The sequence below is a fragment of the Anas acuta genome, chromosome 5, assembly GCF_963932015.1.
Source record: "Anas acuta chromosome 5, bAnaAcu1.1, whole genome shotgun sequence".
NCBI lineage: Eukaryota > Metazoa > Chordata > Aves > Anseriformes > Anatidae > Anas > Anas acuta.
Genome location: NC_088983.1, coordinates 39,212,617 through 39,229,830, shown reverse-complemented (window position 1 = coordinate 39,229,830; position 17,214 = coordinate 39,212,617). Strand labels below are relative to the sequence as shown.

General features: G+C 34.6%; 2 protein-coding genes across 14 annotated transcripts in view; one reads left to right on the top strand and one right to left on the bottom strand.

Annotated features, from left to right (window-relative positions):
- The window catches only part of RYR3 (ryanodine receptor 3), a 222,397-nt gene extending 214,418 nt beyond the window's left edge, over positions 1-7,979 (top strand). For all 13 annotated transcript variants that reach the window (XM_068684285.1, XM_068684283.1, XM_068684279.1 and 10 more), the window contains 6 exons: positions 1,018-1,152; positions 3,124-3,280; positions 4,307-4,371; positions 4,479-4,579; positions 6,288-6,339; positions 7,061-7,979. In XM_068684285.1, coding sequence (XP_068540386.1) covers positions 1,018-1,152; positions 3,124-3,280; positions 4,307-4,371; positions 4,479-4,579; positions 6,288-6,339; positions 7,061-7,156 — 606 coding nt within the window. In that variant the 3' untranslated portion in view covers positions 7,157-7,979. The remainder of the gene's footprint in view (positions 1-1,017; positions 1,153-3,123; positions 3,281-4,306; positions 4,372-4,478; positions 4,580-6,287; positions 6,340-7,060) is intronic.
- Positions 7,980-8,057: 78 nt separating this feature from the next.
- The window catches only part of AVEN (apoptosis and caspase activation inhibitor), a 99,504-nt gene continuing 90,347 nt past the window's right edge, over positions 8,058-17,214 (bottom strand). Inside the window, exons 3-6 of the mRNA XM_068684308.1 lie at positions 14,584-14,654; positions 11,510-11,605; positions 9,691-10,039; positions 8,058-8,515 (exon numbers count right to left, since the gene is read on the bottom strand). Of these exons, the coding sequence (XP_068540409.1) occupies positions 8,397-8,515; positions 9,691-10,039; positions 11,510-11,605; positions 14,584-14,654 (635 nt within the window). The 3' untranslated portion in view covers positions 8,058-8,396. The remainder of the gene's footprint in view (positions 8,516-9,690; positions 10,040-11,509; positions 11,606-14,583; positions 14,655-17,214) is intronic.

Sequence of the window (17,214 nt, the reverse complement as noted above, 5' to 3'; positions counted from 1 at the left end):
AGGGAATCATTCTTTGATACCTGCTTTGTGTTCCAAGGTAGCATAACATTAAAAACATCCTTTTCATTAACACACTTTTTTTCTCCTTACATTTAAGAAACATTACTCTAACTGAACTTCCCCAAAACTTCATTTCGAAGAAATACATTCCATTCTTTCTCAAATGTACTAGCATATATTCTAAGCCCTCTCTTACAGTCTGTTATGTATTTAAAACCATACTAAACCAATTTTAAGAGTTAAAAGAACATCTGCTTCAGTTTAAGTTCTATATCCTTTGTGTTTGCCTAATCCTTTCTTTCAGCAGAAATTGACCAATTAAATTTCTTACCTTATGATCTTGACGAACAAATGAAATCCCTATTTTAATCCCTTTCATTTTCCTTCATGATGAACCAAATTCATATCACTTCTAATTTAATGATTGGTTTATTTTCTTTGAGATTTTTCTAAATGTAATCCTCAAAACTGAGCATAGTTGAAACCGTCAGCTTAACTGTTTGATGTTACTTTTTTAATGAGCAAAGATTATTTTTTCTATTTCTCCTCTTAAAAGACCGTTGAACAGTTGATCCTCAGTTTATCTTTTTCTACAGATCTGTAAATAGGCTCCTGAAGTACACATTTCAACTGGGAAATCAGTAGTCTTTCAGTGTTCATGTCTGTACTAGTTATAAGAGCAACAGTTGTATTTAGTCCCAGCTAAATTTATTTACCAAACTAACTAAAGGGGATTATTTTGTTATTTCATTTTTATTTAAGTTTACTTTTACATTAAATAGTAATAGTTTCAGCAACGTATAGTTGTTATACATATAGCTTAGAAAGCTGGAAAGAACTACAGTTTCTTGAGACCGTATGGATCCCTCAAACCTATCATTACTGCTCTTTTTAGTTCCCTTCTTGGGAAAGGTACCATATGATACCTTTTCAGTGCCTAAGGCACTACAGTGAGCTAGCTCACCTCATCTGACAGAATCCAACTGAAACCTACTTTAATGTCATGTCTCCATACAGCTTGTGCTCACTGTAGGACTCCTGGCTGTAGTAGTGTATCTTTACACCGTTGTGGCGTTCAACTTTTTCCGCAAATTCTACAACAAAAGTGAAGATGAAGATGAACCAGACATGAAATGTGATGACATGATGACGGTAAGTAAAACATCAGTAGCATGCTTCAAATTTCATTCTGAATTTTCAAATGGTGAAATCACAATAACTTTATTGTTAAGTTAATCCATCTTATTACTTATTGCTGTATGTCATTTTCAAAATGTCTGTGGTCTTAAAATTCCCTCTGCATTCTTCAGTGGCCTAAACTCAACGGTAAATATGTGACATTCACTAATATGGGAAAATATCTGGATTTTTATTCTGAGTATTTTTGCATGTGATTTGCTGCTCTTTTTGCATGTAAAGACAGCAAACCCTTAAAGTACATGGAACAAATTTTATAACAAACTGGTCAGCCCTACGTACAAAAGGCAGCTGTGTTATTTCAGCATAAATAGAGTTCAGTTTGTTCCAAGTATTTGCAAGTGTGCAAGCTCTTCCTATCCTTATTTAGGTTATGTGAAGTATATGATGTTATTAGCACTAGTTACAAATACTTGCTTCATATTGCTTACAATGGGTAATTCGGTCAAGAAGTCAAGGGTGAGTAGAGAAGAGGAAAATTAAAGGAGGTGATAATCTATTTTTAGTAATTTCCCACATGATTTCTTCCTGTTGCAACAGAAAACCAAACAATTTTTTTTACATCATAAAAAGAAAATAGCACAACTTCGTGTACTAGAAACTGAACAGTTTGAGTTTGTGGACAGCTTGTTTCTTTCCTGGAATAGTCACTGTCTGCCTGTCTTAGATAACAAAACTAGAGTAAGATACCTCAGAGTATAGTTGTGTCATAGATTTCACCAAATGATTTTCCCTGTTATTGAGCTTTTATCAAACCGTCCATGTAAGTCAGATGTACAAATGATAGGACATGAATACTGCCCAAGCAGTATTATTTAAGTGAGCCCTTTGTGAGAGGAATACCATATTCTGGTTATACAATGGATGTAGGAGTAATCAGAATCATTAAACTATATTACTTTTTAAACCATGCTGCCAAATGAGGTAAATCATTTACCTCATTAAATGTAAAATATTTTTAAAAATCATTACATTTTTAAGCATGATTAAAATAGTAATGGTATCTTATGTCAAGAGTAAGGCTGCTTTCTAAAAATGGGTGTCTACTTCTGTTCAATGTTTGCTTATAAAAGACTTATTCATCACTTTTCATGATGAATGTTGACCACCACAACTGTTGTCTGATGTGACTTCAGAACATTGGTTAGGTTTAGAGATTTCTGATATTTTTAACCCATATTGTATGACTAAAGACAGTTTACAAGATTCTGTAGCTGATTCATACAGAAATGTTAAGTACTATAGATATCCAGCAAAAGATGCTATTCTAAAATACTTGCATAGCTTAAATAACCAAATTTTAAGGATCTTTCCTTGAAGACTTCTATGTTTAAAAAACAAAGCACACACCAGCATTTCTGCAAGGTGATTTCTTCCACAACAAACTGAACACAGGCTGTTTCACAGATCATAAATAATTTAAAAGGTACTAAACCAGACATCTACTATTGCAAAATGAAATTATCCAGAAACCACTTAAATACAGATAGATCTACCTGCTGTGAATATGTCTTTATTTTATGGCAGTATTTGCTAACATTTCCTAAACTCCATTACAATACTTTAAAAGATGTCCTCTACTTACTCAGAGCAAGCTTGAACCTTAGGAATTAACATAGGGGTAGAATACAGTTGAATACAGCACCAAATGTCCCCCAGATGGTCTTTGTTTGTAAGACTTAAGGAATGAGAAAAGGGTAACACAATTGATGCTGATTCCCTGTCTTTGTAGGTCTAAGACAAAACCACATCAGTTAAGATACTTAGGAGATTTTTGGTGCGGGAACATGAGGAATTATATTACATGTTTTCTGTTTCTATAACTTCTAGAAAGAATTAGTAGGTCAGAATAATTAAAAACGAAAAAAGTCCAGAATCATTCATGGTAAATAACATTTCCTACTTTTTTGTGTTTGTTTTTTTCAGTGTTACCTCTTCCACATGTATGTGGGTGTAAGAGCTGGTGGTGGCATTGGGGATGAAATTGAGGATCCTGCAGGAGACCCTTATGAAATGTATCGAATTGTCTTTGACATCACATTTTTCTTCTTTGTCATTGTTATCCTACTGGCCATTATTCAAGGTACCTTCACTTACCTTGGCAGAAACTGACAGAATTTAGTGTACCTAAGTTCTGCAGTACGTTTAAACCATATTTGTGTTTGAGGTAAAGTAAGTGATATTGCTAAAAAGACTTATTTCTGAGCCCATGAAGTCATTATTTCTGAAAGTAATAATTTTATATTTAATTTATAAATAAGGCATTGTCCCAAGTACTACACAAGTACTAGAAACTTACCTGTGTTACAGCATTTATGAGCACATTGACAACTGTTCAGCAATGGCGCAGCTTGTGCTGGATCACTCCTCCTGCTATAATCACCATGTAAACTTGGAGAGCCTTGCTGTCAACTCTTTTTACAGAATTATGTTGGAGACAGCACAGCTGTCTGGAGAATGCAGTAGTTCCCCTTGGGTTTCCTCTCTGACAAGACATCATGTCTGCACACCCCTTTCTTCCTTTCTTTAGAGGACAATTTGTAGTTCTAATTAGCTCGAGACCTGTATTAAACACTCACTGTATAAACTGTCCTAAGGTTGTTAGGAAAAAAAAGCAAAACAAAAACATTTTTCAGGCAGTCTTGGAGAAAAGAAAAAAATGTAATCCATCTATAGTTTTTTTAAAGTTACAAATGTTGCAGTCCTCAAAATGATCAATTCTTAACACATTGGAAGGGGGTGGTTGTCTGTAGGAGCCAAGTCTTCTTCACTGAGCAAAAAGTGGAAGTACAAGAGTTCCAAAAGAAGGAGAATGAAAACAAAATTCTTTCATGGGAACAGAAGAGATAAGAGCATATAAACTTAAAATCAACCAAAATATAAGTAAGGAAAAGGTTTTCACTTGCAAGCTTATGGCTCTGTGTAAGAGAAATTATCACTGTTGGGAGTGCAATGTAAACAAATACAAGATGTCTGCAAATTAGTAGATTGCACCTTGAATTATTAAACCTACACAGAAGTATGCTAAACTCCAAATAGAATGGAGGATGTCTAATAGAGCTACTTCTCAGCATTACTTTAACTGTTGCTGTTTATCCATTTGAAATAGGTCTGATTATTGATGCTTTTGGTGAATTAAGAGACCAGCAAGAACAAGTGAGAGAAGATATGGAGGTATGAGAACATTACATTTTTCATTGGTATTATTAAGTTAAATTTTTAACAGTTACAATAGAGTTGTTGAGTTATAACTGATTTGTATATACAAATTATGTTTCCAGACCAAATGTTTTATTTGTGGAATTGGCAATGACTATTTTGACACAACCCCACATGGCTTTGAAACACATACTTTGCAAGAGCACAACTTGGCAAACTACCTGTAAGTATGTTTTACTATTGGAATTATTATAAAGAGACCTTTCAGCTCAAAACTAATTTAGAAGCACGCATTGCTGACAATTCTTAGATAGAATTCTGTGGAACTGGGGACTATCTCCATTCCTTTCTGGCTTCCCCTCCTCTACTCTGTACTGGTCAGTATTTTTAAAGTGCTCACCCTATGTATGAGCTAGCTTAGTAGAATGATGCCTGAAGGCACACCAACCCCTTATGTGTCCTTTTGTTCCTCTGGACAGAAACCCACCTATGTGGAAGGGTAAGGAACAACAGTTTATAACTAGTAAGTTGCTTTAGTTTGGAAGATAGGAGGGCCGTGACTTTCTGAGGTTTGGTAATGTTGATGAAACCATTGAAAACTGTTGCTCACCTGAAATGGTACTTCTGACAGTCTCCAGACTAGAGAAGTACATCAGCAAGAGCTAACGGCAGCAGAAGGAAGGTGCTGCCTTTTCTTTTTTTTCCCCTAGGAATTATGTTTGAAACAAAAACAAACAAACAAAAACGTTTCTGGAAAATAAGCTACAAAAAAAAAGGCTGATCCTGTAGTTCCTTAGTAATAATACAGCTTTCTGAAGCCAATAAACAATCAGCAGTTTTATATATTCAGACTCCCAAGACAGTGATCTCATACTTTCATTAGTGAATATAGAACAGATCAAAGAGGGTTATTAAAAAATTAATCTAGTGGCATTAGTTACCCCTACAAAAATGATAATTACATGAGCATCGTGCCAGCAAAACCGAAGAAGCTGAATTGGTGGGCTCTTCTATAAAGAAATCTGGCTTTAGGATACAGTACTGTGAGCTTAAAAAACAAAAGTGTGCACCTCATAGAGTATACGTTGCATTATTCCTTGCATAGCATTGTAACCTCTGCAAAATCAATACACATTACTTTTGTGAGGCAAGTTTCCTTTATCATCCATAGCTTTATAGCAGTCTACAACCTCCAAGCTCTCCTTATTATATTGTATCACTTAATTGGCATGTGGGATCCTGTCGTTCACAGTAAATTAAAAAATCTCATTTCCTTAATTTTAGAATGCATACTGAATAATCTTACTATTCAGATTGCCTTTTAATTAGAAAAATGTTAAAGTCAGTATACATTCTTTTTTACAATGAAAACCTGTAATGTTCAGTTCCAAATGCACTGCCTTAGAAGTGGCTAACCAAGAGCTAAGTCACATAAATAAAACCAGTGTTGGAATTCTACAGCCTTCCTAGCTAGTCCAAGTTCCGTACATCTGTGTGAGCACAGGCAGCACCAGAGCCAAATAGGCAGCTACTCAGCTGCACCAAGATTTCCAAACAGTCATACCCTACAGCTCATAAGCTGAGCCCATCTGTCCCACTTTTACCTTCTTGCATAGAAGCTATAGCAACTTCTTCCACGGTGAGACAGAGCGTATGTGTACAGGAGCTGACATAGGCCTAGTTCAGATGTTTCTTCTAGCACTGAAATGAATAAAAATTCAATTTCTACAGATTTTACAGATGTTAGCACTTCCACAAGAGAAGTCCTGGGGGATAGCATTTTCTCCTTTGAAATATCCACTTTAGAAGCTTGGCAGAATATTTCCATTTCTTTGCTGGCTGGCAGAGTGTTCCTCATATTCCATTCTAGGAAAGGTTAGGGGAGAGGTTTTATTTTTTGCATTAATACCTGTTTCATGTGCTTTTTTCAGGTTCTTTTTAATGTATCTCATAAACAAGGATGAAACTGAGCATACTGGCCAGGTGAGTTGAAAAAATAAATCTAAATTTTTAACTTAAAAATGTTGAAAAGACAAACCTTTTAATCTTCTCCAGCCTTGTAGCTGTGTACCACCAGGTGGAACTGATGAACCACCAAGGAGTGGAGACAAATCCCACCCCTGAGATTTTTGTGGAACAAAAAGGAAAGGTTAAAAAAAAGGAGGGGGGGTGGGGTGGGAGAAGGAGGAGTTGCAGCAGTTTGCTTATTTATATTTAGGCCCAAACAACACTGCATTTACACATGTCCATATACTACCTATATATACATATACATATATATATATATATATACACACACCTATATATATTGCTATAGACAGAGTTTAGTGCTGGATAAAACAGCAAAATAAGTAGGATTAAAGTATGTTATTTCAAGTAAGAAGCTGTTATGGAAACACTATTAAAGTACCTTAAGTGTTTTCCAAGGAAACTAAAACACATTTTGTAATATGGATTTGTACAGGTTTGCTCTAATATAACTGGACTGATCAATTTTCACTTCACTGTTTTTGTAATGAGGCTTAATTTTCAGTAGTACTTATTTGCGAAAAGCGCAGAACAATAATTTAACAAACATGCTTTAATTGTGATCTTTGAGCTCCTGTCTTATTCCATGGTAATAGGCACAGTACCTGCTTATTGTTAAAGTGTAGAGCAGTGGTTGTAAGGGGTCTGTTAAAATAAATGCTCTTTTTTATTTTAGGAATCATTTGTGTGGAAGATGTACCAAGAAAGATGTTGGGATTTTTTCCCAGCAGGAGACTGCTTCCGGAAACAGTATGAGGATCAACTTGGCTAATATCACAAAAGAAATTATTTATTCATAAATTATTAAGATCCAGTATATAAAAAACGTACTTCCTTTTCATGATGTAAATTCAGAGCTTGTATTTGCTTTAAATGTCTTTAAACTTCAAGACATACGTAAAATTTGAAACTATTTCATAGGCTTTTAGTACCTACCACATGTGAAACAGGTCTTCTGTTGGAATTTTGATTAGAAGAGAAAAATCTATGCCAAGATCAACTCAAGCCTTCCAATTTAAACATGGTATGAAATTGTAACAACTTTTTAACCACATTGTTAACCTAATGTTTGGTAACAGAGCTGAAAGGGCTAAAAGGTGTCTTAACTGCACATTTACGAACTTGAACATCAGAGGCCACGCCTCAGAAAAAGTATTTTAATTAAGTGCTGTCCCAGTTTTTCCCCACAGTATTTGCTAGTGAATGTACTAAGACACAGCTCAAAAAGCTTTAAGCAGTTAAAACGAAACATTTTCAAACACTTTGTTGACCTTGAATCATTAAGTGCCTTAAAACCTCCGTAGACATAGCTATGCAAACTTTTTATGTTAGTGTTCTAGATGAACAGATCCATTATTGCTTTTCTGTCTTTCTGTATGAAACTGCACTTGAAGTTTGTTTGTATACTACCTTCAATAACAGCTTATTAGATGCTGCTGTTAAAAGACATACACTGAATCAAAATGAATACAATTTAAATTTTAGGCCAAAATAAAACAATGCTCTGTGGTCACCTGCAAATAGAAGCTGCTAGGTTTACGCATTTTTTTCTTCTAATAAAAAGTGCCCACTGCAATAAAGTATTATAAACCAAATATTACCTTTGTGATTTCTTTCTAATTTTTCTACAATACAGAAACATGGCATGATGAAAGTGATTAAAAACACGTGTATTTATAGTGCATTCATAGCTTTATTTTAAGGACTGTATGTAGCACGTACAAGCTGAAACAACTGCTCTGGTTGTTTCTTACAGCCTACATCTTTAGCAAAGAAAATCCTAATTTCATCACAAATCTTAGACCTTTTTAAGAATGTTAGTCTTAATTTTCAGTCACTCATAGCTAGCTGAATTTTGGTTGCACAGAATTTTAGGTGCCTGTAAATAAAACCAGGCATTTGGCATACTGAACTAAGTGTAACAGATAAAAGAAATAGAATTGATAAAGGAGGTTTCTACTTTCTACTTAACTTTTGTTACATCCATTTATTCACACGAGGAAACTTGTTCTTCAGGAAATCATGCTGTCCAGCCAATCTTCAAGCTCTTCCTCAGTAACAGTTTTAGATGTACTTTGTTGTTGCTGTGGTGCTGTACTTTTCTCTTCAGGCACATCTGGTTTTAGAGGGTCTAGAAAAGCAAAAGAACAGTCTTGAGAAAGTGGAAACAATTCTGTACTGGCTCTTTATCACTGATCAGTTTGCTTTTTAATGCACAACTGGCTATATTTTATTGAATCAGTCTCCTCCCTTGAAGAATAAAGTGTCATATTCCAAAATCAGTAGCAATAAAAAAAAAAAAGAGAGAGAGACAGTCTGATAAGCTCAACCATAGCAACGTGGCCCCATTCTGATTCAAGAGGAGGCAGGGCCTGATCTGCAGCAGACAGACTGTAGGTAAGTGAACCCTTGCTGTGATCTGTTCACAATCCTGCCAGATGCAGTTTTCTTTAATGTAGAAGAGCAGCAGGAGGACACAACAGTGGCTCATGTTGCACAGTTACATGATAATCCTATGATTCCCTATTCTGACAGCAGTGCTTTCTTAAGGGATTTATACTGTGCTTTGGAGTGGGCATACCACTGCAATGAAAGATTTTGTCAAGATCCTGTTCAGTGACAAGGCTTGTTGTATTGCTTGTGATGCTACTACATGTTCAGCTATGTATCTTTTGTACTTAATTTTTATCACAGCAAGACAATCATACACAAAAATTGGGGATGGTAAAAATCCTTTTACATCATTGTAGGATGGGGAGGAGGAGGACTACTGTCCATCAGAACTAACAAATGGTACCACAATTTCTAATGAAATTGAATCTCACAATTTCTGAAATATAAAATTGTTTGCATACATTTTGGTTAAAAAAAAAAAAAAGCTTATTTTGTATAATCAATACTAGTAAAATTTGCAAATAGCATTTCTAATGCTATCAGTTCTTCTGTTATTGTTATCGTCACAGTGAACTAATGGCTGATAATGTTACATAGAAACTGTATTTTAATCTTCCACTTACTGAGAGTGTCTAACAGTTTTGTTTTGCCAAGTCATAAGACCAATGCTGTTCTGTAGAAGAATTAAAGCTTAAAATGAACATGCAAAAATGGTAAAACTTCAGTTCAGGGGGGAGTTAAAATAAAAAAAGAGCAAATGGGTCAAAATATAGCCACAGATACATTAAATGCACTATGACAGAGAGTACTGCTAGCAGTACTAGTGACTTGCTGGTCATGAGCTTAAATACACTGCTGAGAAAGAGAACAACGAAAATTAAATAAAGGCACTGTAAGAAATTGAAATCTTACCGTTTTCTTTACTTTCCCCTTTCAAATTGTTCTCTGTTGCTGTGTTGTAGAATAATGCATCTGACACAGAATCAATAGGAGCATCTAGCTTTAGGAGAAGATCTAGTTCTTCATCCAAATGGTCAGTCTCATGCTTTGGTTGTTGAGAGGCTCTCTGGAATGGCTCTGCTGCACTTGCCACAGGACCATGTTTACTTGCAGGCTCTGATGGAGCAACAGAATCACCAACAGGATGGGAGCCCAACACCGTTTCATTCTGAGCCAAAGAATGTCTAAACAGAAGCTCTCTCCTCTTGCTGTCTTCAGTAATTTTAGATTTCATCTGTGGGAGCTCTGCAGGCGTTGATGCCTAAGAATACAAGAGAGGACTTAATCTTTCTAATTATTATATAGAATATTAAAAGTCTATTTAATTTGGGCTGTAATTCAGACATCCTACATTTGATCACTTCAGAAGGTACAGTGAAATTTAGCAGAATTGAATTCAGAAGTAAAAGTAAACTAAAGTTATCTTGATGATGGTTTTACAGTAATTATTACAAAATACAAAACCAAAAAACAAAACACATTTCCTTTTATCCCCTAATATGGAATATGAGATTGAAGGACAAATCAACAAGTTCCATTGTTTCACAAATACTTCTCTAAATCTGCTTCAATTATATATCATCAGTACTCTGAATTTTGGAGTGACTGAAGTCAGAATTTGGCTAGAAACTATCCATTTTAAACCTTCCCTCTAACATCTCCATCTTGAAAGCAAACTACATCACTAAATTCATTTCTAGCTGTGTACTTTAAAAAATAGATCTAAATTACAAAACTCAATCAAATATTGAAAAAACAGAAATGCCAACTCATTATTCAACTGTGGAACACACATCCTGTGTTGTTTTTTTTTTATCAGGATGCCCTGGAATTAATACCACTGCAGTATATCTATCTGATGACCACATCACCTGCCACAACAACAAGACAAAGATTAGATGTCATAACACACACTGTATAACCCTGATAAGAGTTCTAGTCGTGGCCTTGCTTCACTTGCAAGAATTTGAAAATAACATTTATTTGTAGATTCCCTTAGACATCACATCTGCAGACGTATTTGAGTTCCCCTAAGAATGAACATATTTGTGTCATTTCATGCAACTCTAAACAGAATTAATATTTCTATTAGAGTCATGTTTCTTTTTCCCTGCTTGAGTAGATGGATCTTATTTTGGTGTTTTGTTTTGGTTTTGTGTTTGTGTTTTTTTTTCATTTGTTTTCTTGTTTTTATATTCAAGTCTCATTAGTTCTTGTCCTCTTTTCACAGCCTTAAAAGACATTTTTGCTAATATTCTTTTCCACAATTTTCCTTAACCAGAGCATAACATTTTCTTCACGTGTTTGACTGACTGTTCTACCTGTTCTAGCACAGATGTCTGATTCATGGAACAAACATGTATGTTGATATTAGCCATATAGAAGAGTAAATCACACTTAAAATATTTACTTAATTGGAAAAAAGTGAAAGCACTTCCAAAATTTGGTGCAAGTTTTTAATAGCTGCTTAAAAGAGAAACAACTGTAAGAACAGTTTAATTGCTCCATGTCAAACACTCAGATAACTGGTTTTACATCCAATACACTGCATATAGAACCATTTTGTTTAAAGCTACCAATGAAGCATTAAAATGGGGTCTCCCGCTTCACCCACCTTTTGACATAAAATACATTCAAGTTAAATTTTAAGACCAAGTTTAAAGAATTCATTCTAGCATAGATTATTTCACTTAGAATATTTCTGTTTTATTTTGAAAATTCACAGCATTACCTGTACAAGTTCAGCCGCTACATTTAACCTCAGATGTAGAGGCAGTTCCTGAAGGGCCTGGGCCAAAGACTGGCAGTCAACAGAAAGCGCAGATAACTGAAATACAGAACACACAGTATGCTTGCGTTAAAAAAAAAAAAAAAGGAACAACAACAACAAAAAAACTCTTAATAACTTTAGTCTATTACTTTCTCTTGTTCCACACATTGAAGGAAAGTGAAGAACAATCTAAAAATATACAACATCTAAAAGATATTGGCAATAATAGCAGGAATTAAGTTTCAAAAGTACACATACACGAAGCAGTTTGGCTGAATTACCATATAAACACCTACAAAGCCAATAATCATTTAGACAGTTAAAAATAGAGGATGAAGTTTTAAAGAAGATATATATGGAGTGCTCCTTAGGCAAGGCATTGAAAATACAAAGTAGGAAACAGTTTTGCAAGTTGACAATGTCATAAGAGGCTTTTTCAACTCTAACCCCTTTTAACCTGTGAACTTTTCTTTGCAGTGGGAATCACAGGTCTTTAATGAGTTGCTAGTATTTTCTAAGCAAGTTAAGTAGTGTGTGCATAGCTCTCCTGTTTTTAATGCCTCAACAACATGGCCCTTCTTACGCTTGTTTTCCGATCATTTAAAACATCATTTTGATGCTTCGCAGAAGCAATAAACTACAGGTACACATGCTCCCAAGAAGATGTCAATCAAGAAAGATAAGCTACTGCTGCCCAGTGACTCAAAAAGTGCAATGGTCACTCATTCATGTGACAGATATTGTTTCCTTTTTTTCTTGGAAAACTGCATTTTTTTACTTGACATTCCTTCCTCTCTGTTGCTCATCTGTTTTCTAATGAACTCAGGTTGATATTTTACAGATGATTAAAGTATTTTACAAATCTATTCTTTCCAGTCTCATTTTTCATTAAAGCTGTATTCCAGTGGTGTTTGCTGAGAGCAGATTTACAAAATAATAACAAAGAAGAACTGAAGCAGTGGCTTTTAAAATTTCTGTCATCCAGATTCTGGACTTGATATTCAGCAATAAAAGGACCAAACAACCTAAATAATCTGTTGATTAGAATATTATGTCCTAAATAACAATTTTATTTTATACATGGATCAGTGATCACCATCAAAGAGGATTCATTGCTATTAGTAATCTCAAAAAGTCTCCAACAAGCAACTCATGAACATCGCAGCTGTTATGCAGCAATGAGCTAAAACTACAGAAAACCCAGCTCCTTCTCAGGTATTGAAGACCACAGATGACCTCTGTATGTTTGCACAGGGCAAGGAAAATAATATGAACACAGTAACAAGAAACTGCAAAAAGTCAAATAGCATTGAATAACATTTAAGTGCATTTGGGAAGAGCTAAGTACACTCACAAAAAGATTAATGTGAATAAAACATTGTGAATGAAGGAGAAAATAGGGTCAGGGAAGAGGGAAAAAATTGAGGATGAAGGAAAAGGGCAGTTCAGAGAATAACATAATGGAAGTAGGAATTCAGTATCCAAGTAGATATTTCACTATAAGCGGTATTTGAATTAAAAAAAAATACAGATCAAAGCAGAATTTAACAAATTATAAATGCTTCATTTCACATGCAACTATTTGCTCATAGAAAGCAGCAGCAGAATACTTTTTTGCTGGAACTGCCAATTTTTACTGAAAAATCCAAATGATTACTACCTGTGATTTTTAAATTGCAGTGTTCTGAAACATTTTTATTGCATTTTTATCAATATACAATGAAGCACATTCAGATTTAATTTTTGTAAAAATTAAGGATAATAACAACATGAAAATTTGTTCTTGTTCATGTCACAGTTACGTTTCCATTCCACTTTTTTCAAAACTGTTTTGTCATTCCTTTCTACAAATAATAGGGACTCATAAATATCTGCAACTATTTGCATGCCTTTTCTGCTTCATTTTGTTCCATCACATTGACTTCGGTTTATGATTCTGTAGTAACTTCAAGTATGTGATGAACAGACAGGCAGAGAAATAGAAACAGTTAAGCTAAAAGGCAAAGGCAAGGAACTAAGCAAAGTGGATTTAGGATGAAAATAAGGACTGAATCCAGCTTTCACGGAAAAGAAAAATGAGCCAGAAACAAAGAGGCTGAAGACCAGAGACTGTGCAGTCTTGGCATGGGCAGACAGAAGAGTATCTGTGACATTGACTGGCAATGCAAAACTTGACTCTCCTCACAATGGTTTCAGCATACAAATGAATTTATACATTCAAATCAGCTAAATGGTATAATGGCAAGCCAATGAGGAAATCATAAAAAAATTAATATTCTGGATTTGCACAGAGAAGAGGGAGCAAAGGTCACATACTTCATTACTGGCATGCTATACACTGGGAGAGGGAGGAACTGATAAGAAAAAAAAAAAAACACTGAAAGACCATATCCCACTGATGGTTTAAACAAATGCCATGCAAGCCACTTAATTGCATTTCTACATTTTAATTTTACTTTGCAACCTTAATGTAACTTTTATGCAAGGAAGGCAGCCGCAGAAATCAAGACACTTTCCAGTATCCTGATACAATGCACTACTTGTTTCTTTGCCCTTTTTCATATTAGCACAGAGAATCAACATACAAATAATCTCAAACCTAGCCTGGGTCCCATAGTCATTTTGGGGCTGATGTTTCAAGTAGAGAACATGCACTGTTAATTTGAATTAACTGAAACATGCTTCATAGTCAAATATACAGATATATCCATTGTTGTGTTACAGTCATTTTGCTAAACTATTCTCTTGAATACAACTGAAAATGGAAGGCTGACTTTCTATGTCAGTGGAGCAAGGTGAATTATCCTTCTTTGGATGGATTTGTGTGTTCTTTTCTTCTAATGTAACTTATAAACCTAGCCTGCTGCCTTGAATATTCTTCATTAGAAACGGAAAAGACTGAAGAGCCTCCAGCATCAAAGACAAATTAATAAATGTATCTACAAAATAAAGAGTGCTGTCATTCTATTATACAATTTGCTGCTGAAAGTACAACTGCCTACATGTACGTATTCGGTGCCAGAAAATTCTGTTACCTGTTTAGAGTATATGCTTTCTGTATCCCAATCTTTTTCTTCAGCAAAGCGAAACTGTGTAAAGGAATCTCCTACAAAACAAAAAGAAATAAAAAAACACCTTTATCTTTTTTTATACAGCAACCTCCCCAAAATTCCAAACCCTACATAAGTAATTTTAATCAATAAACCTCACATATTAAGAAATTTTTCTGCTGCATTTAAAATAGTAAATTCCTCTTAGCCAAAGTACAACTGAATGGTCTCTTAACATCTTGCTTACAAAATTGTTCTGAGAAAGGCACAACAGATTAAAAATTGAATGAGGCGGTGCTGGGTGCCATGTCAACAAGCAGGACCTTCACTGAAAAGTCTCATTTGGATAACACAGTAAGAATAGGTACAATATTCAGAATGCATTATTAACAGTTTTGAACATGCTGTAGATACACCTTCTCTATCAACATGCAACCCCCTCCTAAACTGGATTACAGACATACTGGAAATCAGTTTGTACTGGCCAAACTGATTTGTTGTCTGGCTGCTAAATTCTCCAAAATCCCTCTTCCTTGAACTAGTCCTTACTCCAGCATGCCATCAAAAAATGACACCGAAGCAAATGAAGCATGAATCTTAATGTGTATGCACAATGAACTGAATTAAAAGAAAACTTAAATAGGGACAGTTAAACTACACACATAACCTCTAGCTATGGCTGGAACCTACCATGTTCCTCCAACACAGAAGTAATTTTCTCTTTCTACAGGTGGGTTATTATTTTGCTGTAAATGATTTCTATTGCAGTACCCCACTGGGTTTTGAAAGACAGGTCTATAAGCATATTCACTGCAAAAATACACCAAAATTCCAAGAAATAAAAAATAAATAGTAAGGTCTATCACAGATGAAACATGAAAGATTAGAGCTGCAGAGAATGAGATAGAACCTACTGAAATACTTAATCATGTAAAACTGGAACTACCAGGAAAACTTTCTAGGATCTTATGTGTTAAAATCTTTATGTAGAACAGTAATTAAACCATATTCTAACATTGATTACCCACAGTGTATATTCAAAAATAATTCTGGAATAATTAATACATGTTAATAGCTGATGATATATATATATATATATATCATATACACACACAAAACCAATATTCAGACTTTTCACCAAGCAAGTCACATTTTCAAATGCTTCTATTCAATATACTACTGTCTGCACATTTTTAAACTTGAAAATCAATCATTTTAGACTCTGGCACCATTTAAAGAACTGTTTAGTTTAAATAAACAAGTAAAATGGGAGGTGTGGGGCACACACACCTTGTTACACTTACAGTTCTTATTATCAACTCACAATGCATATTTGTGAACAAATACGCCATAAAAAATTCTCAGGAACAAGAGAATTTCAAGACCAGATGATGACCCAAGGTCTAGATTCAGTATGTGATAGCACAAGGAACGTATGCTGCTGATACAGAGCATGGCATATGTCTTCTTAGACCATGCAGTTTGACAACAAATAGCTGTGTAGGGATCGCTAATAAAAAGAAATAGTTGAATTATTGCATGAAGGACATTAAATTTGATTCTGGAAAAAATAAGTTATTCCACGTGCCTAACCACAGATGCAAATGCTTAACTTGAGCACCCACAGTGCAAACAGCACCCCACTGTAAGTGAATCCCTCTGTTTCAAAACATCTAGAACAAATAACTAAAGCTGAAATTTAAAGAAATCCAGATTCAATCTTCATTCTCATGATTTTACAATAGACAGTAAAAGGCAGATTAATTTATGTATTAACCGCACATATTTTAAAGGTTCAATTTAGTTATAAATGCAAGTTTTTATTGGAAAAATAATTAAGCCAAGTGATCCTCAGAGTATTTTAGAATTATTAGAACAAAGCAATTTATGTTTTCTTCAAGACAAAGGAGTAAAATTAAAGAAAAGGATTAGTTGGATGCACTAGGTATCTGAGAATGACCAGATGTAAAGCAGTTGGACATATCTACTGCATGAGAAAAATCAGCTGGGATCAGAAGCTGGTTTATGATTCTCCACACTCATAAAGCTCAGAATAATAGATCCACAGATACCAGATACTCTATTGCTGAATTAAAGGCTATGACTTAAACTGTAGTTTAACTGGGCTCTTTAAATAAATTAACAAAGCATGCCTTTCAAATGGAAAAGCAATAACTACAATTCACAGTAGCACATTTAATGCAAATTATGTTAATGAGAATGTTGGTCTAACCAATTATCTTTTCACAAATTCCTTTACCCTGAAAATAATTTCCTTTTGTGCCATGAATACTAATCAAATGTCTTGCAATGGCTCCAAGTTCCTTCCAGTGTAAGAAATGCTTTTCTTCAATTGAATAGTTTTTATCTTACTTACAAACATGACTTGGCCTTCAAATACACAACAACTAAAAATAATACACTCAAGTAAACCTTACACACCATTTTTGATAAGTTTCACAATGTCTTAATAACCCTTTTTATAACATGTAACCTTACGATGAAAGAATAGCAGTTCTAAAACACCATGCTTTCCTAACACTTGAATACATTTTAAAGCTAAATCAATTGATTCAAATAGAACATGCTTCATAGTCTCATTAGCCCAATTATCTC